The sequence below is a fragment of the Podarcis cretensis genome, assembly GCF_951804945.1.
Source record: "Podarcis cretensis genome assembly, chromosome: 18".
Taxonomy (NCBI): Eukaryota; Metazoa; Chordata; class Lepidosauria; order Squamata; family Lacertidae; genus Podarcis; species Podarcis cretensis.
In genome coordinates, this window is record NC_137188.1 from 9,167,384 (window position 1) to 9,193,678 (window position 26,295).

The 26,295-nt window shown below is 47.9% G+C and overlaps 1 protein-coding gene across 1 annotated transcript in view; it reads left to right on the top strand.

The window, feature by feature from the left end:
- Positions 1-6,606: 6,606 nt before the first annotated feature.
- The window catches only part of SSBP4 (single stranded DNA binding protein 4), a 38,709-nt gene continuing 19,020 nt past the window's right edge, over positions 6,607-26,295 (top strand). Inside the window, exons 1-6 of the mRNA XM_079960778.1 lie at positions 6,607-6,894; positions 12,404-12,476; positions 14,379-14,440; positions 20,226-20,310; positions 23,906-23,995; positions 26,053-26,130. Coding sequence (XP_079816904.1) covers positions 6,839-6,894; positions 12,404-12,476; positions 14,379-14,440; positions 20,226-20,310; positions 23,906-23,995; positions 26,053-26,130 — 444 coding nt within the window. The 5' untranslated portion in view covers positions 6,607-6,838. The remainder of the gene's footprint in view (positions 6,895-12,403; positions 12,477-14,378; positions 14,441-20,225; positions 20,311-23,905; positions 23,996-26,052; positions 26,131-26,295) is intronic.

A 26,295-nucleotide genomic window follows, 5' to 3' on the forward strand; every position in this document is an offset into this window, starting at 1 on the left:
ATTGTAGCGAAGAAGAAGGTGAAGAAGACATGCCCCCCCCCTTCCGTATCAGAATCAAAATGGTTCCAGGTCGGTCTTCCTGTTCTGATCTATGTACAGTGGTACCTCGGGTTAAGTATGGCAGACTGGGTCAACCGGAACAGATTTTAACCGCTGGTTTCAAAATTGTGTGGTTTTTCTTCCTCTTTGAATTCCTAAGAATCAGGGGCACTTTCTGCATTGCCAAGGACAGGACGAAATTGCTCTTGGGATCCCTTCAAACTCTACAATTCTGTGAGAAGGTGAAGAAGGGGAAAGCTTAATATTGAGGCCGCAGTGTCTCCCGTAGCTATTTATATTTATTTGTCATATCTGCCTGTCCTCCAGCATTTAACCATTGGAGTTGTGTTCCTCTTTTGCAAACCTTCTGAGTTTTGCATTTGGTTTGACCACATTCTTCCGAGGCAGAACACAGGAAAGGTTACTTCCTTTTATGGGGACACCCCCTCACCCCCCCCCCCCCCGTTCCCGGAAAGCCCTGGCGAAAAATAACAGATCATCAGCTACAGCTGAAGCTCATATCAGAGCCCTCCGAAACGGTCTGAGAAGCCTGTCCTCATTTTACCACTTGCCAAAGCCATTCGCAGCTGGAGAAAGGAGACTCTAGGCTTTCGGTTTCGAGAGCTGAGTTGGACAAAGCTTCTGTTTCTATGTTGCGTCCTTTGAACCAGTGCTGGATTTATGGATAAGCTAAACAAGCTATAGCTTAAGACCCCCAAAAAGGAGAAAAAAAACTGGATGTACATTTCCAAAATATAAGACAAAAAACAAATAACATAAAACCTACAGACAGCAACAGTGTTTTGTGTTGTGTAGGCTCCTCTGATGTAAGTCATGGGCCCCGCCTGCTCGCCTGCTCCCTAAAATATCACTGGTTTGCTCATTTCTATATATAGGGTGCCTACATTCTGCATGGACTGGTTGGAGGGCAACATGGGCAAATGGCTTGAGATACCTATTAGGTCCATAAATTACCATATAGCATATATTCAACACAAAAAACAGTGGCAATTTGTTGCTGACAAAGGACAGCTGGACATATAATAGGCCCCATTACCTTCAGTAGCTTAAATGTAAAGGTAAAGGGACCCCTGACCATTAGGTCCAGTCGTGGCCGACTCTGGGGTTGCGGCGCTCATCTCGCTTTATTGGCCGAGGGAGCCGGCGTACAGCTTCTGGGTCATGTGGCCAGCATGACTAAGCCGCTTCTGGCAAACCAGAACAGCGCACGGAAACGCTGTTTACCTTCCCGCCGGAGCGGTACCTATTTATCTACTTGCACTTTGACATGCTTTCGAACTGTTAGGTTGGCAGGAGCAGGGACCGAGCAACGGGAGCTCACCCCGTCATTGCGGAGATTCGAACCGCGGACCTTCTGATCGGCAAGTCCTAGGCTCTGTGGTTTAACCCACAGTGCCACCCGCGTCCCTAATAATCAATGTACTGTACTATAAAATAAATAACACAGTGTGTTTCACAGGGTGCGAAAGAAGGGCTTTGCACCTTTATACAATATGCATGTGTGCTTGGGCCCAGGGTCTTTTGCCTCACCATCCCCACTACTGACTCCCTGTTGCTACTCAGCTTCAAAAAAATAAAGTGTCCCCGGATTCATTAAAAAAACCTGGTAACCATAATCTAGGGGGTCTTGGTAGACCACAAGCTCAACTGTGAGTCAACAGCGTGATGCAGCAGCAAAAAAGGCTAATGCTATTCTAGGCTGCGTCCACAGAAGTCTAGGGAAGTCATAGTCCTGTTGTCTTCCGCTTTGCTCAGACCACAACCTGGAGTTCCGTGTCCAGTTCTGGGCCCCACAATTTAAGAGGAATGTTGACAAGCTCGAACATGCATTGTTGTTGTTTAGTCGTTTAGTCATGTCCGCCTCTTCGTGACCCCCTGGAGAAGCAGAGACTGAGAGGAGATATGAGAGGCATCTTCCTATATCTCAAGGGCTGTCACACAGGCTTGTTTTCTCCTGCTCTGCAGGGTAGGACTTGAACCTGTGGCTGCCATGTTACAGGAGACTAAACATCAGCAATAACTTCTCTGATGTTAAGAGCTGTTTAGCAGTGGAATGGTCCCCCTTGGGAATCATAGAATCATAGAATCATAGAGTTGGAAGAGACCACAAGGGCCATCGAGTCCAACCCCCTGCCAAGCAGGAAACACCATCAGAGCACTCTTACATCTAGAGATTGTAAGTAATGTGAAGGAGATTATGCGTTGAAATATTTTAGTTGATATTTTAGAATGTAAAATGCTATTTTATTTATTGCTTTGTTTTACCTTGTGGGCTTATAGCCGAATAAAGTATTATCTATGTTAGAGCACTCCTGACATATGGTTGTCAAGCCTCTGCTTAAAGACCTCCAAAGAAGGAGACTCCACCACACTCCTTGGCAGCAAATTCCACTGCCAAACAGCTCTTACTGTCAGGAAGTTCTTCCTAATGTTTAGGTGGAATCTTCTTTCTTGTTGTTTTGGAACCATTGCTCCGTGTCCGCTTCTCTGGAGCAGCAGAAAACAACCTTTCTCCCTCCTCTATGTTACATCCTTTTATAGATTTGAACATGGCTATCATATCACCCCTTAACCTCCTCTTCTCTAGGCTAAACATGCCCAGCTCCCTTAGCCGTTCCTCATAAGGCATCGTTTCCAGGCCTTTGACCATTTTGGTTGCCCTCCTCTGGACACGTTCAGAGTGGTGGTCTCTCTTTCCTTGGAAGTTTATAAGTAGAGGTTGGGCGACCATCCGTCATGGATGATTTAAGCTGAGATTCCTGCATGGCGGGGGGTTGGGCTGGATGACCTCTGGGATCCCCTCGAACTCTGCAATTGTACAGTTCTAGGATGAAAACCTTTCCCCATCCATTGCTAGCACTGGGACGCCACCTGGTGGCCTTTGCCAAACATGCAAACATCAGCCACAGTTGGATTTGTCTCCATCCATCTAGTGCTATGTGGTTTTTATTCCCAGGTCTATGAATATAGCACCTCAGAACACCTGCTTTGCATGCAGAAGGGTGAAATGCCTGTCATCTCTATGTAGCGCTGGGAAAGACTCTGCCTGAACTCCTCCACAGCTGCTGCTATTCAGTATAGCCAGTATAGCCATGCCTGAGGTTAAAGGTAAAGGGACCTCTGACCATTAGGTCCAGTCATGGCTGACTCTGGGGTTGCGGCACTCATCTCACTTTACTGGCCGAGGGAGCCGGCGTACAGCTTCCGGGTCATGTGGCCAGCAGGACTAAGCCGCTTCTGGAGAACCAGAGCAGCGCACGGAGATGCTGTTTACAATCCCGCCGGAGTGGTACCTATTTATCTACTTGCACTTTGATGTGCTTTTGAACTGCTAGGTTGGCAGGAGCAGGGACTGAGCAATGGGAGCTCACCCCATCGCGGGGATTCGAACCGCCGACCTTCTGATCGGCAAGTCCTAGGCTCTTTGGTTTAACCCACAGCACCACCCACTGGTGGACTAATAATAATAATAATAATAATAATAATAATAATGTTATTACTTATACCCCGCCCATCTGACTGGGCCTCCCTAGTCACTCTGGGCAGCTTCCAACAGGATATTAAAAACAAAATAAAAGATCAAACTTTAAAAACTTCCCTAAACAGGGCTGCCTTCAGATGTCTTTTAAAAGTCAGATAGTTGTTTATTTCCTTGACATCTGATGGGAGGGTGTTCCACAGGGTGGGCGCCACCACCGAGAAGGCCCTCTGCCTGGTTCCCTGTAACCTTACTTCTCGCAGGGAGGGAACCGCTAGAAGACCATCGGAGCTGGACCTCAGTGTCCGGGCTGGACAATGGGGGTGGAGACGCTTCTTCAGATATACTGGGCCGAGGCTTTCAAGGTTAGCACCTTTAAATTGTGCTCGGAAACATACTAGCCTTGATGTTATTTATGTATGCTACTACAGTGGCAAGAATGTTACTCGCCCCAGAATGGAAAAAAGAAAAAGTCCCAGTAAACGAAAAAACGGATACAAAAACCTTATGGAATATGCAGAAATGGTGAAACTTTTTATAAAAGAATGGAAACTGTTTACTGAATATTTACAGATAAACTGTAAACAGATCAGAACACTGGCAGGCTATTGTAACAGCCTGCAGTTTCATAAGATAAAAATATTTAATGTAGACGAATAAATGAGCAAATTAAGCGAATTTGGAATTTGGAATATGCAGAAGATATTAAAAATAAATTTAGGGAAATGCAGAAAGAGGGGGAAGGAAGTCAAGTTTTGATACGTCAAAATGATGGTAAATTTAGTGAGATGTATAAACCTGAAAAGCATATTTATTTATTTTTTAAAAGAAATTTGTGGGCGCCCTTCATGGGGAATTTTGTGGGTGCTTGGGCACCCAGGGCCGCAGGGGAGTTGGCACCTACACATGTCAGGATCAGGGCCGGATTTCGGTTTGATGAGGCCCTAAGCCACTGAAGGTAATGGGGCCCTTTATATGTCCAGCTGTCCTTTGTCAACAACAATTTTTTTGTGTTGAATATATGCTATATGGTAATTTTTGGAACTAATAGGGATCTCAAGCCATTTGCACATAACAAAATATGTATTTTATCAAAGTAATGGTTGAACTGTAATACAATTAAGAAGTATATTAATAGTGAAATACAATTAAGAAGTATATTAATAGTGAAACACCATGTTTTTCCATGTATAAGACTAGGTTCCCCCCCCCAAAAAATATCAAAAAATAGGGGGCGTCTTATACATGGACACATCTACCCCCGTTTTCTTAAATCTTAATCTCCAAAAATAGGGTATGTCTTATACATGGTGGTGTCTTATAGACGGAGAAATATGGTAATTATTAAGCTCTAACTTAAAATGATTTTTTATTCATAACAAACTTAATAACGCAAACACATTGGCATTTGGCAATAACAAAAGTTCCTTTAGAAACACATTTCACAAAGACTCATAATCTAGTCTCTAGAAAATGAAATAACAATAGGTGTAAATACAGAACGCAAACGACTAATAATTATAAGTAGCTTTATTAGCATGAAATTAAGTGTCATAACCTGTACAATGCAATTGCAGTTAATACAATGCATTTTTAAAATATAATACAGTATCAATACTGCATAACCATAAGGGATGCGGGTAGCGCTGTGGGTTAAACCGCAGAGCCTAGGACTTGCTGAACAGAAGGTCGGCGGTTCGAATCCCCGCGACGGGGTGAGCTCCCGTTGCTCGGTCCCTGCTCCTGCCAACCTAGCAGTTTGAAAGCACATCAAAGTGCAAGTAGATAAATAGGTACCACTCCGGCAGGAAGGTAAACGGCGTTTCCATGCGCTGCTCTGGTTCACCAGAAGCGGCTTCTTCATGCTGGCCACATGACCCGGAAGCTGTACGCCGGCTCCCTCAGCCAATAAAGCGAGATGAGCACCACAACCCCAGAGTCGGCCACGACTGGACCTAATGGTCAGGGGTCCCTTTACCTTTACCTTTACTGTATCACCATAGTAGTCCACTGATGGGCGGGGCCCGTGACTTACATCATCGGAGCCTACACAACACAAAACACTGTTGCTGTATGTAGGTTTCATTTTATTCTTTTTTTATCTTATGTATTTTGGAAATGAACATCCAGTTGTTGTCGTTTTCCCTCCTTTAATTTTTTAACCCCCCCCCCTGATTTTATTTTGGAGTTGTCTGTTGTAAAGAATGTATATTATGTGAATCAAATAATAAAGGATGATAAAAGCAAAATAAAAAAAAAGTATTGTACTTACTTTTAATCTTTGTATGTAACTGGGTCCTTGCCAGATATTTCCATATAGCTTCCCAAATTATTTCCTCATACAATCAATGAATGCCAATGTTTGATTTGATTTTGGAGCTGTCAGTTTACTTTGGAGTTGCTTGTTGTAAGGAATGTTTATTATGTGAATCAAATAATAAAGGATGATAAAGGCAAAAAAGAAAAGGGAAAGTATTGTACTTTTAATCTTTGTATGCAATGCGGTCCTTGCCATATATTTCCATATTGCTTCCCAATTTATTTCCCCATACAATCAATAAATCTCAATGTTATTCGTGTATAATTTTTTTTAGGGGCGAGCTATAGCTTGTTTAGCTTACAGGTATATTTTCATATACCTTCACAATTTATTTTCCCATACAATCAATAAATCCCAATGTTATTTGTGTATAATATTTTTTAGGGGCGAGCTATAGCTTGTTTAGCTTACAGATATATTTTCATATACCTTCACAATTTATTTTCCCATACAATCACTGAATCCCAATGTTATTTGTGCATAATTTTTTTTAGGGGCGAGCTGTAGCTTGTTTGGATGACACGTAAACCCGGCGCCGCAGGTCAGGATACGCAAGCATCCTTTTTTACCTGGCGATGGAAGGGACACGCGTCTCCAAAAACGCGCGCGCGCGCCCCACTCCTTTCCGACGGCGCCGTTGCCCTTTTAAGAGCGCGCGCGTTGCAGTCGAAGAGGGAGGGTGCTTCTTCCTCGGAAGAGCCACTGGAAAAAAAGAGGGTTTTTTTTTTTTAAGGGGGGTGGGGGGAGAGAGAAAAGCAAAAGCAAGGAGGGAGGGAGGGTCTCCAGCAGCCCGCCCGGAGGAGCCATCACCGCCGCGGCGTCTAGCTTGGCGCGCCCGCCGCTTCCTGGAGACGAGGAGCCTTGAGGGCGCCATGCGGCGATGCTCCCCGGGGTGGCGGCCCCGATCCTGCCTCTAGCTGCAGGTGCGACCCCCCTCCTCCCTCCAGAGACGCCGGAGAGACCCCCACCCCTAGCCAGCCATGTACGCCAAAGGGAAAGGCTCCGGCGTACCTTCCGACGGGCAGGCGCGAGAGAAGTGAGTTGGAAACCCCCTCCCTTCCCTCCCCCCCCCCGAAAAAAAACCCACGACCACCCCGACAAGACCCCTTTCTTTGGAAATCTAGAGACACCCCCCCCCCAAAAAAAAATAATCAGCTCAGTGCCTCTGAGCCTAAACCCTACCCCCCACAGAAAAAAAATGAAAGCATTCCTAAAACTTCCAAGGTGGAGTTTCGCCTCCCCAAAATAGCCCCCCTTGGAAATCTGGGGGTCTTTCCCCCCCCCATCAGCTCCACTCACCTCCCCCCACCAGAGAAAAACCCACTCCTGAAACTTCCTCGCTTTTCAGACGGTGGAACCCCTTACCAAATATCAGTTTGCCAAATATCAATTTACCTAAAATTTGGGCACCCCCGTCTCCCCCCAAAATCAGCCCGGTTTCACTCACCCCCCTTCCCCACTCCGAATGCTCTCCCGAAACTTCCCAGAGGGAGTTTTATCAGGCAGCGGGACCCCCTCCCCAAAAAGACAACCCCCCCCCCGAAACATCAATTTGCTTTGGAGATTTGGGGAGCCCGTTTCCCAAAATCTGCCCAACTCCTTGCTGCAAACTTCCTGTGTCGACTTTCCCATGCAGAGGACACCCCCCCCATGAATCAGAAGCAGACTTGGGGGGTGTTTCAAAGCTGGGGGGGGTGTCCTGACCTGCCTCCCCACCCCTTTATTTCCCTAGCAATTCATGGGCTCTGTCAAAAGTAAAATTACTTTTTGGGGGGGTTAGCTATGGGTTTGTGTGTGGTTTCATGGATAGGGCCACAACAGAGAGAGGGACTTTGGAGTTGGGGGGGGGCAGAGAGGGTCTGAAAGTATTTCTGGGGGGGAGGTGAAAAGAGGGAGTGGGGGCAGAGAGTGTGTGTGCCCCCCCCAAAAAAAAAAAATATGGGTGTGCACTGGACCTTAGAGGATGTTGTCAAGTTGAGATGACCTGCTCATAAATTGCTTTCCCCCAAAATGTTTGGCAGACCTGGTGGACAGTTCGGGGGGCCATGCTCATTTGGGGGGGGGCTGCATCCAGTCAGATCCAGCAGCCTTCCTGGGCATTTTCTTTTTTTTTTTGGGAGAGGATGGGTCTCTGAACAAGGGCTAATGTCAAATTGATTAGACCACAAGTCTTCGTCCCCAATTCCCTGCCCCCCCAAAAAAGCCCCAAAGGCGGAACTCTGAGCAATGGTGACGGCTAAGAATCGAGCCCCCACCCCAGGTGCAGTCTACCTGCGGCTTACCAGACACTGAGCCGTGGATTGGCCATCCCTACATATGGAATTTAGGATCTGCGTTTCGGATTCAAATGTCTGTGCGGTACACATTTATATTGATTTTTTTTTTGGGGGGGGGGTGTTATAGAATCGTAAAATTGTAGAACTGTAAAAGACCCCGGGAATCCTCTAGACTATTTTGAGAGAAGACATCTGAAGGCAGCCTTGTTTAGGGAAGCTTTTAATGTTTGACGGACTATTGTATTTTAATATTTTGTTGGAAGCCGCCCAGACTGGCTGGGGAAACCCAGCCAGATGGGCAGGGTATAAATAATAAATTATTATTATTATTAATTATTATTATTATTATTAATTATTTATTATAACCCCGTCCGATGAAGCCCGTCTCTAACCAGCTGAGCTACTATCCAGTTGTTTATTTTGCTGTAACAATTTTTAGTTTCGTTTCGCTCCAGAGTTTGCCGAAATGGTTATTTTATTTTATTTTCCGGGGGAAAGAGTATATTGTTTTTGCCCTTTATCCGAGATGCCTAGCTTTGCAGAGTTAGAAGTCCAGAAGTCATTTAGTCCAGCCCAAAGCTGTCAAGGTTTCCCTTTTTTAAAGGGAAATTCCCTTATTCCGAATAGGATTCCTCGCAAGAAAAGGGGAAAGTTGACCGCTATGGTCCAGCCTCCTGCAATGCGAGAATTACAACTCGTCCCACGTTAAGTTTTTTCTCCCACAAAGCGGCTTATAAATTTATTAAATAGGCGCTGTGGGTTAAACCACAGAGCCTAGGGCCTGCTGATCAGAAGGTCGGCAGTTCGAATCCCCGCGATGGGGTGAGCTCCCGTTGCTCGGTCCCTGCTCCTGCCCACCTAGCAGTTCCAAAGCACCTCAAAGTGCAAGTAGATAAATAGGTACCACTCTGGTGGGAAGGTAAACGGCGTTTCCATGCGCTGCTCTGGTTCGCCAGAAGTGGCTTAGTCCTGCTGGCCACATGACCCGGAAGCTGTACGCCGGCTCCCTCGGCAAGTAAAGCGAGATGAGCGCGCAACCCCAGAATCGGCCACAACTGGACCTAATGGTCAGGGGTCCCTTTACCTTTACCTTACTGATCACATGTGGCATTAAGGAGTCTCTGCACGCCAGGTGATTTGCCCCGATCCAACAGAACCATCTCCAACTCTACAGAGCCTTGGGGGGGGGGAGTCTCAGTTAAACCCCCCAGGCACAGGGAAGGGAGTTTGTGGTCTTTCCTGGACCCCCAACTCCCTCCATCGCTGACCATTGGCCATGCTGGCTCACTGGGAATTCGAGGTACCCAACACCCAGAGAGGATAGCAGGCTTCCTAACATAGGAAGATCACTGGGGTAGGATCAGGCCCAAAGAGGCAGGTCCGGTTGCCCCCATGTCCAAACAGCTGCCCCCCATAGGGGAACCGACTCTCCCCACAGGGGCGGACTTTGGTAATATGCTGCCATGAGCGGGGATGAAATATGGCACCCCCAAAAAATATATATACAGCTATATTTATATAGGGGACCTGGGTGGCGCTGTGGGTTAAACCACAGAGCCTAGGACGTGCCGATCAGAAGGTCGGCGGTTCGAATCCTCGCAATGACAGGGTGAGCTCCCGTTGCTCGGTCCCTGCTCCTGCCAACCTAGCAGTTCGAAAGCACGTCAAAGTGCAAGTAGATAAATAGGTGCTGCTCCAGCGGGAAGGTAAACGGCATTTCCGTGCGCTGCTCTGGTTAGTCCTGCTGGCCACATGACCCGGAAGCTGTACGCTGGCTCCCTCGGCCAATAAAGTGAGATGAGCGCCGCAACCCCAGAGTCGTCCGCGACTGGACCTAATGGTCGGGGGTCCCTTTACCTTTACCTATATTCATACAGGTACCTAATGAGAAGATTCATGAATGCACCAAAATGAATTAAAGTGGTACCTTGCTTCTCAAACGCCTTGGTTCTCAGACAACTTGGAACCCAAACAGGGCAAACACAGAAGTAAATGTTCCGCTTTGTGAACTTTTTTCGGAAGCCGAACGTGTTCCCTTTTGAGTGTCACACTTCTGATTTGAGTGTTACGCTGAGGTCTTGACTGTTTTTGCTACAGTAACATCGGGTTATATACGCTTCAGGTTACATACCCTTCAGGTTACAGACTCCACTAACCCAGAAATAGTACCTCGTGTTAAGAACTTTGCTTCAGGATAAGAACAGAAATCGTGTGGCGGCGGCAGGAGGCTGCATTAGCTAAAGTGGTGCTTCAGGTTAAGAATAGTTTCAGGTTAAGAACGGACCTCTGAAACGAATTAAGTACTTAACCTGAGGTACCACTGTATTTATTTTTGCGTTTTTGTCGTTGCGGCTCTTTTGCGACTGCGTGGAACCCAGTTCAGCTACTGATGGATGGATTGTATGACTGCAGTACATTGTTTATCAATTTCATTTTGTGGATCGACAGTCTCGTTCGATAGTGAAATTCATGTGAAATTGCTGTTTGAGGGGTTGTTTTTAAAAGTCTGGAACGGATTAATCCGTTCTGCATTGCTTTCTGTGGGAAAGCAGCACACCTTGGTTTTGGAACACTTTGGTTTTGGAACGGACTTTCCGGAACAGATTAAGTTTGAGAACCGAGGGACCACTGTATTGTGAAAATAGGAAATACATGCTTGTGCTGGGGCTCCTACTGTTGTTGTTGCTGTTGTTGTTATGCTAAAAGGTAAAGGGACCCCTGACCATCAGGTCCAGTCGTGACCGACTCTGGGGTTGCGGCGCTCATCTCACTTTACTGGCCGAGGGAGCCGGCGTACAGCTTCCGGGTCATGTGGCCAGCAGGACTAAGCCGCTTCTGGCGAACCAGAGCAGCGCACGGAAACGCCGTTTACCTTCCCACCGGAGCGGTACCTATTTATCCGCTTGCACTTTTACGTGCGTTCGAACTGCTAGGTTGGCAGGAGCAGGGACCGAGAAACGGGAGCTCACCCCGTCAAGGGGAATCGAACCTCCGACCTTCTGATTGGCAAGTCCTAGGCTCTGTGGTTTAACCCACAGCGCCACCCGTGTCCCTGTTGTTATGCTAGCATCCTGTATAGTAAAACCTGTTCTGCACTGGAACAGATTCCCTCTGGAAGTGGTCGCCTTCCTTGGAGGTTTTTAAGCAGAGGTTCGAAGGCCATCTTGCCTTGGATTCTTCAGCTGAAATTCCTGCATTGCAAACTCCACGATTCTACGGTTATTCAGGTCCATGAGGACTAGGACCTTGGAGCATAGCTGAGCAATGAAAGCACATCCTTATGCATTGTGTGTTTTGCTATCTTGCATTTTCCTGCTGCGAACAACCCTGGGTTCTGCGGTTGGAAGAGTGGCTGACAAATCCAATAAATGATAATTGGGAGCGTCTGCTCGGTACAAGGGACGTGGGAGGCGCTGTGGGTTAAACCATAGAGCCTAGGACTTGCCGATCAGAAGGTCAGCGGTTCGAATCCCTGCAATGACGGGGCGAGCTCCCATTGCTCGGTCCCTGCTCCTGCCAACCTAGCACTTAGAAAGCACGTCAAAGTGCAAGTAGATAAATAGGTACCACTCCGGAGGGAAGGTAAACGGCATTTCCGTGCGCTGCTCTGGTTCGCCAGAAGCGGCTTAGTCCTGCTGACACATGACCCGGAAGCTGGACGCTGGCTCCCTCGGCCAGTAAAGCGAGATGAGCGCTGCAACCCCAGAGTCGTCCGCGACTGGACCTAATGGTCAGGGGTCCCTTTACTTTTACTGCTCGGCACCCGGTTCAGGGAAAGCGCCAAAATCCGGCGCTGCTTCCGGCTTGTGATTCCTGGCGATCGATATTATCCAGAGGAGTCTACTGCCTCCGAGAGGGGAGCGTAGAGCATCGCCATCACAGCCTGTAGCCGCTGCCCCTGTTCTTGAGGCGCCTTTTCCCCTCTCAGGGGAGAATGCCTCTTTTCGAAATAGCATCTCTTTGCACCAACGCTAACCACTGGTCCTGCTGGCTGGCTGGGAGCCCAGCGGTATTTGAAAGGGACTGGATATGTTCCTCATCCCCACACAAAGGATTTGCTGGGAATAGGTCGAAAGGGGGCTTTGGGGAGGGGGAGCATAATAGAATCAGAAACCATAGAATTGTAGGGGACCCTGGCGGTCATCTAGACCAACCCCCTGAAATGACTGGGATTTGAACGTGCAACCTCTGCGTTTTCGGCACCCTGCTCTCACCAGCTGAGCTGTCCAGGCCCGGCAGGCCCTTGACTGACGCCTCTCACCCCTCCAGGTTGGCGTTGTACGTTTATGAATACCTTCTACACATCGGGGCGCAGAAATCAGCGCAGACCTTCCTCTCAGAGGTGAGGAGAGAGGGCTCTGGAAGACGGGAGGGGGGGAGGACCCATAACCTGCAAAAAAATATGTACCTGTTTATTTTATTTTGGGGAGACGGAGGAAGCATATACCGTATTTTTCGCTCTATAGGATGCACTTTCCCCCCTTTTTTAATTTTTTTTTTTTAATTCAAAATTATAACAAGACATATTATCCAAAAACATATCATCCTTGTGTCCCCCCCCATCCCCCCCCCCGACTTCCCTCAGTTCCAGTCTTTGGTTTCTCTAAGAATGCTGTTTTCTGCATGTTACACAGTTGTATAGATCCTCAAACTATTTAGCTGATTATTATCAATAAAAAGTTTGTGAACGTTTATTCGAAACCAGCCAAGGAGTCCAGTTCGCTTTGTTGCGTCTTCAGATACTTTGTAAAGGGTTCCCATTCATCCTTAAAGTCACAGTTATCCTTGTCCCGTAGCTTATATGTCAGTTTTGCCAGTTCTGCATAGTCCATCGATTTTTCTTGCCGTGATTCTTTAGTTGGGGTTTCTTCGGTCTTCCATCCTTGTGCTATTAAAACTCTCACAGCCGTTGTCGCATACATGAAGATGTTTTTCAACTTTTTTGGCAGGTCTTTCCCTGCAATCCCCAACAAAAATGCCTCAGGTTTTTTAAACAAATGTTAAATGAAACATTTTCTTCAATTCGTTGTATATCATTTCCCCAAAATTTTTAATTACCTTACAATCCCACCACATATGATAAAATGCCCCCCCCCCTTCAAAAATTAAGGGGAAAGTGTGTGCGTCTTATGGAGCGAATGCAGGCTCCTTGGCTGACATACCTGACATTCAGAAGACATCTTAAGGCAGCCCTGTTCAGGGAAGTTTTTAATCTGTGATATTTTAGTGTATTTTTGGTTTTTATGGAAGCCGCCCAGAGTGGCTGGGGAGACCCAGCCAGATGGGCGGGGTACAAATAATAAATTATTATTATTATAATTATTATAGCAACGCAAAGCCTCCGAAATGCAGAGGGAGTGCTCCCTCCGTGCTCCGGAGGCTACGCATTGCTTTCGCTGAAGCCTGGAGAGCGAGAGGGGTCGGTGCGCACCGACCCCTCTCGCTCTCCAGGCTTCAGGGATAGCCGCCTGAATCCTTTGGAGCACAGCGGGAGAGCAAGACTCTCCTGGCTTCAGCGAAAGGAACCTGAAGCCTCCGGAGCGCAGTGGGAACTTGCGCTGCGCTGCGAAGGCTTCAGGGATAGCTGCTGCGCTCCGGAGGCTTCTGGTTCCTTTCGCTGCAGCCGGGAGAGCAAGACTCTCCCAGCTTCAGCAGAGAGGGAGAGCTACGCAGCGCCCCTTCCGCTAAGCGGGAGGAGAAACGGAAGGGGCTCCATTTCTCCTGCCGCTTCGCTGAAGGGGTGCTGAGCAGAGAGGGGGAGAATTATGTTTTTCTTGTCCTCCCCCTCTAAAACAAGGTGCGTCCTATGGTCCGGTGCGTCCTATAGAGCGAAAAATACAGTGATACACTGAACGCAGGCAAAATGCAGGCAGGAAGAGCCTCGGTCCGCCGACACGGACTGGCAGCAGCAGTCCTTCCCAGCCCATGCCTGGAGACGTTTTGCACGCCCAGCAGCTGCTGTTACCTGCGAAGCAACGGCACACACCCTCTAAAAAAAATTTTTTTCAAGTCTCCTGCCCCGAGAAAAGAGCTGGTTTTTTTTAATAGCGGGCGCCAAGGAGTGACATTCTGCATCCCAAGCAGGTGTTCTGCCCCCGACTCACATCTGTGTTGTCGTCGTCCCAACCTTCGGGGCATCCTTCCCTTTGCATTCTTCCCTAGAAACTTCCCCCAATTGGGGTACCAAACCACTTTCCCTCCAGCCTGTCTTAACTGGGTTGTGGGGTGTGTTTTTTTGGGCCAGATCCGGTGGGAAAAAAACATCACGCTCGGAGAACCGCCCGGATTTCTGCACGCCTGGTGGTGGTAAGTATATTTTACGTCCTTCTCGAAAGGGTGGGGTGGGGCTGGGGGCCTGGAGCTGTCCAGGGAGGGGTGTGTGTGTGAAAGAGAGAGAGACTACTCTTAAGGTAGACTGTCTCTGTCCATGGAGGCTCCATTTAGGAATCGACAACATCTTAAAAAGCAGAGACATCACCTTGCCAACAAAGATCCGTATATTTCAAGCTGTGGTTTTCCTAGTAGTGATGTATGGAAGTGAGAGCTGGACCATAAAGAAGGCTGATCACCGAAGAATGGATGCTTTTGAATTCTGGTGCTGGAGGAGACTCTTGAGAGTCCCGTGGACTGCAAGAAGATCAAACCTCTCCATTCTGAAGGAAATCAGCCCTGAGTGCTCACTGGAAGGACAGATCCTGAAACTGAGGCTCCAAGACTTTGGCCACCTCATGAGAAGAGAAGACTCCCTGGAAAAGACCCTGATGTTGGGAAAGATGGAGGGCACAAGGAGAAGGGGATGACAGAGGACGAGATGGTGGGACAGTGTTCTCGAAGCTACCAGCATGAGTTTGACCAAACTGCGGGAGGCAGTGGAAGACAGGAGGGCCTGGCGTGCTCTGGTCCAGGGGGTCACGAAGAGGCGGACACGACTAAACAACAAAGAAACTAAGAAGAAGCCAGTGGCTGGGTCAGGCCAAAGGGGGGCCCATTCAGTGGCCAACCATATGCCCTCCCCAGCAGGACCCTCCCCATTTTGTACTCCGAGGCATCGCTGCCCCCAATAGCAGAGGGAGAATGTTGGCTAGAAACCCTCATCACGACTTTGCCCTAGCCTAGAACCCTAGTCGATAGCGAATTATTAGTCGATAGCAAATTATTAGCAAAACTGAGTTGGAAGGGACCCTGAGGGTCATCCAGTCCAACCCCCGCCGCCGTAATGCAGGAATCTTTGGCCCAGGGTCAGACTCGAACCCACAACCTGGAGATTTCATGTTAAAGCCGTCGGTGGCCGTTGCTGCCTCCTTTCCACAGTTGAACCCGAACTCCTTCCTTTTGCCTGTCCCGACTCCCGCCAGGTTCTCTTGTTAGGGGGAGAAGGACATTTCTTCCCCCAACCTTCTCAAAACTGGGCATAGATTTATAGGCCTCGGACATGTCAACCATGCCTTCCCCCCAAAAAAATTCCCTCCCACAAAATCCCCAAACCTTATTTTGGGCTGACTCCCAAAATCTCATGAAATAGCGTGCAAGCTTTGCAGTAACGCAGAACTCTTCATCATACTAGAGGTTTGAAAACCCTAGGTCCGTGATGAGTTGTGACAAAAAATGATTAGGCAGAAACCCTCGATCGTGGTACATCCAGGGTCAAGAAGCAAGGCTTCCCGTGCCGTGAAGACCTCTGATTTCAAAGGAAAAAAGAGCAAGCCTGTTTAGGTTTCTAGTCCACAGTGTGGCCTCTTGAAGCAATTTTGTTGTTGTTTAGTCGTGCCCGACTCTTCGTGACCCCCTGGGCCAGAGCACGCCAGGCACTCCTGTCTTCCACTGCTTCCCGCAGTTTGGTCAAACTCATGCTGGTAGCTTCGAGAACACTGTCCCACCATCTCGTCCTCCGTCGTCCCCTTGTCCTTCTGCCCTCCATCTTTCCCAACATCAGGGTCTTTTCCAGGGAGTATTCTCTTCTCCTGAGGTGGCCAAAGTATTGGAGCCTCAGCTTCAGGATCTGTCCTTCCAGTGAGCACTCAGGGCTGATTTCCTTCAGAATGGAGAGGTTTGATCTTCTTGCAGTCCATGGGATTCTCAAGAGTCTCCTCCAGCACCAGAATTCAAAAGCATCCATTCTCCGGCGATCAGCCTTCTTTATGGTCCACTTCCATACATCACTACTAGGAACACCATAACTTTAACTATACAGACCTTTTTCGGCAAGGTGATGTCTCTGCTTTTTAAGATGCTGTCCAGGTTTGTCATTGCTTTTCTCCCAAGAAGCAGGTGTCTTTTAATTTCGTGGCTGCTGTCACCATCTGCAGTGATCATGGAGCCCAAGTAAGTAAAATCTCTCACTGCCTCCATTTCTTCCCCTTCTATTTGCCAGGAGGTGATGGGACCAGTAGCCATGATCTTCGTTTTTTTGATGTTGCGCTTCAGACCATATTTTGCGCTCTCCTCTTTCACCCTCAATAAAAGCTTCTTTAATTCCTCCTCACTTTCTGCCATCAAGGTTGTGTCATCTGCAAATCTGAGGTTGTTGATATTTCTTCCGGCAATCTTAATTCCGGCTAGGGATTCATCCAGCCCAACCTTTCGCATGATGAATTCTAAAATCATAGAATCATAGAGTTGGAAGAGACCACAAGGGCCATCGAGTCCAACCCCCTGCCAAGCAGGAAACAAAAAAAAAAAGGTGGCTAATCAGTTTCAATAATATTTATTTCTTGGATTACATTTGCTGTCCACCTTCAGGGTCCTCCACCCATTCATCATGTTATCTTAACGACAACCATGTGAGGTAGGTTGGGCTGAGAGTGAGTCGCTGGGCGCCCCATCGTCACCCAATGGGAACTTCGTAGCTCATTGTGGTAGGATTTGAACCCTGAACCCTTCCAGATCCTGGCCCGACACTCTGACCACTTCACCAACGCCAGCCTGGAAACAATTAACTTGATGGCGCTGCTATACTAAATTTTGCACCGCCCCGTCGACGCGATGTCTGTATCACGGGGGTTGAGCTAGATGTCCACTGGGGGACCCAACTCTCTCTACAATTATGTGATTCTAGGCAATTGTGAGTTCCAGCTTCCTGGTGATTGCAGATTTAAGAATAATAAATAATAATAATAAATTTTATTTATACCCCGCCCTCCCCAGCCATGACCGGACCCAGGGCGGCTAACACCAGGTATAAAAACAATTGATTAAAATACAACTTAAAAACGAGATTAAAACACAACATTAAAGTGCAGCCTCATTTCAGGGAGCAGAAATTTTTAAAAGTATGGAAAGTATATTAAATAGGAACCCAGAAATTTGGGGTTCCCTCCAAACTTGTGCCAAAGTTTTTGTACCGGGGGGGGGGCTTGTTTTGTATAGCCCCCCATACAAACCGTGTGATCGATTCATCAAACCGGGGGTTGCCGTTAACACCCAAAAACCCAAGATACGAAACGAGTTCAAAACTTTGGCACAAATTTTTTTGCAGGGGGGGGGGGAGATCCCAGATTTTTTGGGGGGGGTTCCTATTTAATAAAGCCAAGTATAGTTTCCTCCCCCCCCCCTTCCCTTCGGCTTCTGGCTTCAGGCAGAACTGGAACGCGTTCAAAACCTCCTCTCTCTCCCTCCGCTTCCTCGTTCTCCCCCCAAAAAACCCCCCCGGAAATATCCCCTCCCTGCCTTCTACACAGTCTGGCTGTCTTGCTTCTCCACACATGGATATAATTTGGAACGGAGGAAAAAAACTGCCTCATTTTTCGGTGGGGGGGCGCAGAGGAGAGTCGAGGGGCTGAGACCTCAACTGATAAATGCGCACCCTTTTTGTCTCCCCCCCAATTTCTCCTTCAAATGGCGCCACAATTTTTTTTTGTTGGGGGGGGGAGATGAATGGTGTTTGCTCGGAATAGCATGCATCTATTTTTTGTGTGTGTGTGGAATCCTTCCTGGCTGCCCCCCAACGCTCTAGTCAAGGGTCAAATATTTCCTTGCTTTCTCATTCTCTCCATCGTTTTTTCTGTGTCTCTGCCACCCCCACCCCCCATTCTTTCTTTTTCTCGGTTTTCTTTTTATCAGTGACTACTCGCCACAATGGCTATGCTCCCCCTTCCTCAGCCAGAGGCAGCATGGGTTCTTCAATGAAGGCCAACGCCGAGCGGGGAGAGCCGTTTGTGCGTGACGACAGCCTTACGTTTCTATTTCTATAGCAAGATGCATATAGCACATTTTATATATATACAGTGGTACCTCGGGTTAAGTACTTAATTCGTTCTGGAGGTCCGTACTTAACCTGAAACTGTTCCTAACCTGAAGCCCCACTTTAGCTAATGGGGCCTCCTGCTGCTGCCGCGCTGCTGGAGCACAATTTCTGTTCTCATTCTGAAGCAAAGTTCTTAACCCAAGGTATTATTTCTGGGTTAGCGGAGTCTGTAACCTGAAGCGTATGTAACCCGAGGTACCACTGTACACACACACACACACACACACACACAGAGTAGTACCTCAGGTTACATACGCTTCAGTTACATACGCTTCAGGTTACAGACTCCGCTAACCCAGAAATAGTGCTTCAGGTTAAGAACTTTGCTTCAGGATGAGAACAGAAATCGTGGTGTGGCGGCAGCAGGAGGCCCCATTAGCTAAAGTGGTGCTTCAGGTTAAGAACAGTTTCAGGTTAAGAACAGACCTCCAGAATGAATTAAGTACTTAACCTGAGGTACCACTGTGTATACACACAGACACACACACACACAGGGGACGCTCGGGTTGCGAACATGATCTGTGCAGGGTAAAATAGTGAAAAAAGCTCAAGAACTTCAATCCTAAAAAAGCTCAGCAGCTGTGGTCGGCCCTCACTTCATCAAATCTGGCCCTCTTTGAAAAAAAATTGGGCACCCCTGCCCTATATGCTGTGTATTCGCCTTCCCTCAGCCACTTCTAGATAAGATCACGCTAAATCAATTGTTTCCTCCCAATAAACATAAAAATTCATTATCCCAGAAAGTTTGGTGGACATTGGAAAAAGGTGGGGTTTTCTGCGCCCCATGGGCTCAGCCCTAGTTGGTCCTCAGAGTCCCTTCCAATTCTATGGGTCACTGAGACAGCCTGCAGGAGCGTCGTTCGGCATTTCCCGAGTTAGCGAGGCCCATTCGACCTCGTCCGGCGGAACTCTCTGCCACTAGAGATGCACCGGGGGGGCTTCCTGTTTTAACTTCCCGGCATCGCCTGCCGAAAACTTGTCTATTCCGGCAGTTCTGTGCTGGCAATTAAGACAATGTCATCATTAAGATTAAGGTTAATTAAGATTAATTAATTAATTAATTAAGATTGACGTCTGGGGTTGTTTTTTTAAAAAAGGAAACCTTATAAGAAGTTTTTCTTTTAAACAGGGTGGATTTAAATCACTAGTCAGTGATATTTGATTTAAATCATATATATTTTTACAGAAAGACTCATTCTTGCTGGTATAATCTTAATATTTACAACCAGAGGGAGGTTTCATTTTTGGAAAAAAAAAATTCAGAGTAGTTCTGACAGTTATATAAAAAAAATGACTGATTTGGTTATACTATTAGGAATACATAGACAGATAATCATGAAATTACCGTGAGTTTTAATAAGTTAACTGTTTACATTTGGGCAACTTTTCTGCTGTACTTCATTGGAAGGAGAAAAATAATAACAATTTAAACCATTTATTTTGCTAAAACAGCAACATAATAGCATATATATCCATGCTAAAACTCAGTCTAAGTTTTTTTTTTTTAAAAAAAAAAAGTTGAACCACATCAGTTAACAGAGTTTTAGCACACAAGAAAAACTTAAAACAAATCCTTGTTTCCTAATGTAACTTAAATAGAAAATCTTTAGAAAGATTTTTCCTCCAAAAGGATTTTAAAAATCCAATTTAAATAAAAATAATCAATTTATTTTTTTATAAAATCATCAATTTTTATGCACCCTGCTTTTAAAGGTATTTCATGTTAGAACGTATATAAAGCAGTTATAGCGACCACTTTGGCACTTTGCTGGATGGGATAATTAGTCTTGATCTGGTCTAAGACAGAGCTACATATCTTAATTCTGCCCCCCCCCCGTCACTCCGCAGTGTCTTCTGGGACCTGTACTGCGCTGCGCCTGACCGGAGGGAGACGTGCGAGCACTCGAGTGAAGCCAAGACCTTCCACGATTACGTGAGTACGCACGTTTGCCGTCTCAAAGGCATGGCATGCGAGGAAGGCGCGAGGAGGAGGGAGGAGGAAAGGAGAAGAAGAAAGCAAGGCCAGGGACCGATTCTTCTTGCTATAACGTTCAGCAGGGAGCAGTTTTTGGGAGGTGTGTGTTTAACCCCCCAATAATAATAAACGGTTTTGTCAATTGAGAACCTCCCAAATGTATCTGGCTACAACTCCTCGTCTGGCGCTCCCTAAAACATCTGCTGGGCGCCAAGTTAGCAAATACTCCACATCTATAATACTCCCTTGTAAGCCGCTCTGAGCCCGGCCTTGGCTGGGGAGGGCGGGGTATAAATAAAAATTATTATTATTGTTATTGTTGTTATTATTATTATTATTATTATTATTATTATTATTATTATTAGCTATAGAGACATAGCAGTCATTTTTCTGTTTTTGCATTCCAAGTGCCTATTTTGCCCAGGCTTGTGCAGGCAATTAAGAAGAGACCCTCCCGCAACGGTTAATTAGCATCCCTTTTTAATTTTATTACGGTTTTTAATTTTCTTTCTTTCTTTCTTTCTTTATTTGTTGTTGTTGTTGTTGTTCTATTTTGCTGCTGTAACCCCCCCCCCAAAAAAATGATGTGGCGATATACAAATCGGATGATTATAAACCCACAGGGTGGGGGGTGGGGGATTTGAAAGACCGTTTTAAAATCGGGGTGGAGGGGAATGTGTCCGCCTCGGAAACCGACAACGAGGAAAGACACATTGACAGGGGAAATTAAACTGTAATGGGGGGGGGGGCAGTGGAGCGAAGGATAGGTAGAAAAGAATTCAGCGTTCTTCGGTTGACTCTGTTTTCCGAGAACGAGCTCTGTGCAGCTGCTTCTGTAGGTGGCTGGCATCTCTACACCTCGCGCTCAGCATCCTTCCCTGCCGGTTTCCATGGAAACCGCATCCTCTCTGGACCACCTTTCCTCCAGCACACACACACACACACAGAGACCCACAGCCCCCTGGCTCTGCCTGCCTCCCCCCTTCTCTCTCTCTCTCTCTCTCTCTCTCTCTCTCTCTATCTCTCTCTCTTTTTGCTGGGGGGCCAGCGAGACTTAAGATGTTGGGTGAACGTAGAATCGTAGCCTCGGAAGGGACACCTGGCGGTCATCTAGTCCAACCCGCGACAACGCAGCTGATGGATCCAGCCAGTGGGCCAGCCAGACGCCCATGGGAAAGCAGGGAATAGGATCTGAGTGCGAGCACAACTCTCCGTTCCTGGAGAATCCCAGCAACTGGGATTCAGAAGTGCCGCTTCCTCCAGTTCTAGAATAGGGGGCATAGCCATTCTGGCTACTTACCCATCAATAGCCCTCTCCCTCTTCCTTGAATCTGTACAGTCCTCATTTGAAGCCATCCAAATTCATAGCCATCGCTGCCTCAAGTGGCAGGGAGTTCCATAGTTGAACTCTGTGACACCTAAAGAAGCCCAGCCGCTCATGGCATGTGGAGCATTGGATTCATAATAATAATAAGAAGAAGAATTTATTATTTGTACCCCGCCCATCTGGCTGGGTTTTCCCAGCCACTCTGGGCGGCTTCCAACAAAGATTAAAAATACATTAAAATGTCACACATTAAAAACTTCCCTAAACAGGGTTGCCTTCAGATGTCTTCTAAACTTCAGGTAGTTGGTTATCTCTTTGACATCTGATGGGAGGGAGTTCCACAGGGAGGGTGCCGCCACCGAGAAGGCCCTTCCCCTGGTTTCCTGTAGCTTTGCTTCTTGCAATGAGGGAACCGCCAGAAGGCCCTCGGCGCTGGACTTCAGCGTCTGGGCTGGACAATTGGGATGGAGACGCTCCTTCGGGGACACTGGGCCATTTAGGGCTTTAAAGGTCAATGCCAACACTTTCAATTGTGCTCGAAAACATACTGGGAGCCAATGGAGGTCTTTCAAGACCGGTGTTATGTGGTCTCGGCGGCCGCTCCCAGTCACCAGTCTGGCTGCCACATTCTGGATTGGTTGTAGTTTCCGGGTCACCTTCAAAGGGAGCCCCACGGAGAGCGCATGGCAATAGTCCAAGCGGGAGATAACTAGAGCATGCACCACTCTGGCCAGACAGTCTGTGGGCAGGGTGGGTCTCATCCTGCGTATCAGGGGCGCTGTTTGAAATGGGGTGTTTGTGGGTGGGTGCTCAAGTTTCTCAGCCCATTCCCCAACTCTGCACCCCAACAGAGAGTCTGGATAGTGGTTGTTGCCGGAGGGGGGTGGGATTAAATCTTGCAACCACACTTTCCAATGGTTCCCCATATCTTCAGTGGGGTACAAGAGTGTTGTTCGGGTGGGGCAGATGGAAACAGGAGTCCTGAGCCTTCTCTGAGTGCGCTGGAGGAAATGGAACGGTATCCCAGTTGCGAGGGGTCCGCCTTGATTGTTTTGTGTGGCTGCAGCACCTACTCTTTGGAACTCTCTGCCTCTTGAAATCAGGCACGCAACTTCACAGTCCTCCTTTTGGTGCCTGCTAAAAGCATTCTTAGGGACGCGGGTGGCGCTGTGGGTTAAACCACAGAGCCTAGGACTTGCCGATCAGAAGGTCGGCGGTTCGAATCCCCGCAATGACGGGGTGAGCTCCCGTTGCTCGGTCCCTGCTCCTGCCAACCCAGCAGTTCGAAAGCACGTCAAAGTGCAAGTAGATAAACAGGTACCACTCCGGCGGGAAGGTAAACGGCGTTTCCGTGCGCTGCTCTGGTTCGCCAGAAGCGGCTTAGTCATGCTGGCCCCATGACCCGGAAGCTATACGCCGGCTCCCTCGGCCAATAAAGCGAGATGAGCGTCGCAACCCCAGAGTCGTTCATGACTGGACCTAATGGTCAGGGGTCCCTTTACCTTTACCTTTAAAAGCATTCTTGTTCAGACAGGCTTGGAAAACTGTGTGCAAGTTCTAATGTGTTTTTTTAGTCTACTGTTATTTCAACTTTTTTTTAAAGCCTCAATTTGCTGCTGTTGATTTTTCTTTGGGCACAATTGTACTGTTTCATTTTTATTTTTTTGTTAACTGTTTTCAAGGTGTTTTGTTTGTGTGTGTGTGTTTTTGCACACAAGAGCAGTGTATACGTTTGCGAAATAAATAAATACAGTGGTACCTCAGGTTACATACGCTTCAGTTACATACGCTTCAGGTTACAGACTCCGCTAACCCAGAAATAGTGCTTCAGGTTAAGAACTTTGCTTCAGGATGAGAACAGAAATTGTGCTCCGGCGGTGCGGCGGCGGCAGCAGGAGGCCCCATTAGCTAAAGTGGTGCTTCAGGTTAAGAACAGTTTCAGGTTAAGAACGGACCTCTGGAACGAATTAAGTACTTAACCTGAGGTACCACTGTAGCAGCATCTCTGTCGCTCACTCTCATCTCTGGGACCCCCCCCCCCCCAGGTATCAGAACTGGCTCTCTCTGGCCCGGGATTTATGTTCCGTGTTGCTTTCTCCGAATCTGGTTTATTGGAATCGTAGGATAGAATAGTAGAATCACAAAAGTTAAAAGGGACCCGGTGGGGTCATCTAGTCCAACCCGCGTGCTGCTCTGACCCACCCACTTTACTTTCTTTCTCGACAGAGCTCCACGGCCACACCCAGTCCTGTGATGGCAAATGTGGCCCCCGGGGATGGAATGGCGCCCAGTCCAATGATGTCTGGGTTTTTCCAGGTAAGGCTTGCGGGTCTCAGGTCTGAGCCAGCAAAACGCCTTTCTCTTTCTCTTAATAATAATAATAATAATAATAATAATAATAATAATTAATAATTTTTATTTATATCCCGCCCTCCCCAGCTGAAGCCGGGCTCAGGGCGGCTAACAACAGTAAAACAATACAACGTTCTAAAATCATTTCATTATAAAATTAATTCAAATCAAATTGATGGCAACCATTGGGCTAGAAGTTCTGTGAAGATTGCCAAAGGAGGGGGTCAGGCTGTGCCCTGGCCAAAGGCCTGGTGGATCTTGCAGGCCCTGCGGAAAGACGTCAAGTCCCGCAGGGCCCTAGTCTCTTGTGGCAGAGCGTTCCACCAGATCGGAGCCACAGCCGAAAAAGCCCTGGCTCTGGTTGAGGCCAGCCTAACCTCTTCTGTGGCCTGGCACCTCCAAGATGTTTTTGTTTGAAGATTGTAAGTTCCTCTGTGGGACATACCAGGAGAGGCAGTCCCGTAGGATTTTCTCTCCTGGAATGGAACCTCCAGCTGCAGGAGCAGTCTACATCAGACAGGGAGAACCTGTGAATTAGATGCTGCCTTGCTTGTGGAATTTCCTGGGGTGGGGTGGGGGGGAAGGTGGGGATCATATGTAAATTATGTGGGGAGGGGGATGGCCAGGGTGGGGGGAACAGGAGAGGGAAATCCGGAGGCAGAGAGAAGCTCTTATCTTCCCTGGTGTGTGTGAACCAACAGCTCCCCCTAGCGGAATCCCAGTCGACTCAGTTTCCGACGACTGGGATTCCTAAGCGTTGCTGCCTCTGACCGCAGAAGCCAAGCGAAGCCAATCAATGATAGCCATTGATCACTCTCTACTGTTCCCATCAATTTGGCCGGCCCTCTTTCGAAGCCATCCGGTTTGGCGGCCGTCCCAGTCTCTTGTGGGAGAGAGTTCCACAGGCTCTGCACCGCTGGAAGAAGTCCTGTCTTTTCCCCCTTCGCGAATCTTGATGGTCAGCTCTGGTGATCTGAGAGAGGGAGGAAAAAACCTTCATTTCCCCGTGCCGTGCATTGTTTTACAAACTTAAAACTTACAAGTCCCAAACCGGGGTCAGCAAACTTTTTCAGCAGGGGGCCGGTCCACTGTCCCTCAGACCTTGTGGGGGGCCGGACTATATTGGGAGGGGGGGAATGAACGAATCCCTATGCCCCACAAATAACCCAGAGATGCATTTTAAATAAAAGCACACATGTACTCATGTAAAAACGTGCTGATTCCCAGACCATCCGCGGGCCGGATTGAGAAGGCGATTGGGCCGGATCCGGCCCCTGGCCCTTAGTTTACCTACCCCTGGTTCCAAACCCTGCAACCTTCCCTCATAATAGACCTCCATCTCTTGGTTTTATCACTCAGATAATCCTTTTTCCAAACATTTTCCAACCCTACAATACAGTGGTGCCCCGCAAGACAAACGCCTCGCAAGACGGAAAACCCACTAGACGAAAGGGTTTTCCGTTTTGGAGGCGCTTCGCAAAACAAATTTCCCTATGGGCTTGCTTCGCAAGACGAAAATGTCTTGCGAGTTCCTGCGGGGTTTTCCCCCTTCCCCCCCCCCTTTTCCTAAGCCGCTAAGCTGCTTATCAGCTGATTCACTGATAAGCCGCTAAACCGCTAATAGCGCTAATCCGCTAAGCTGTCAATGGGCTTGCTTCGCAAGACGAAAAAACCGCTATATGAAGAGCCTCACGGAACGGATTAATTTCGTCTTGCGAGGCACCACTGTATCCTTTTTTAGCTAAGGCGACCAGAGCACTCCCGATTCCAGCCACACCATCAATTTGTCTAATGCCATTACGGCGGCGGCGGCTTTTATTTTCAGTTCCTTCCTGAATGATCCCTCCTGGACTTTCTGATCACTGTACCCCAACCTTCCTCCCAAGTGGGGGGGGGCACCTTCCATTTTGGCTCATCAGCTGTGGGAAAATGGCATTTTTTGGGGGGTGAGGACGGGAGGCTGGAGCCTAGGGCCCTCTCCCCCGTAACTCTTGTTTCTGTTTCCCTCCGTGCCCCACAAGGGACCTCCAGGCTCCCAGCCGCCCCCCCAGGGCTCGCCACACCACCCCAGTGCCACGATGATGGGGCTACAAAGCCAGGTAAGACTACAGAGCCATTCTGCTGCGACATTTCTGCATTCTCACTCTGTAAAGATTCCACCATTGTAGGGGGCTGGACTGCATGACCTTCGGGGGGGCCCTTCCCACTCGACGATTCGACGTCGCTTGCAAATCCAACCCCCCTTTTTTTGTAACACCGGGGGT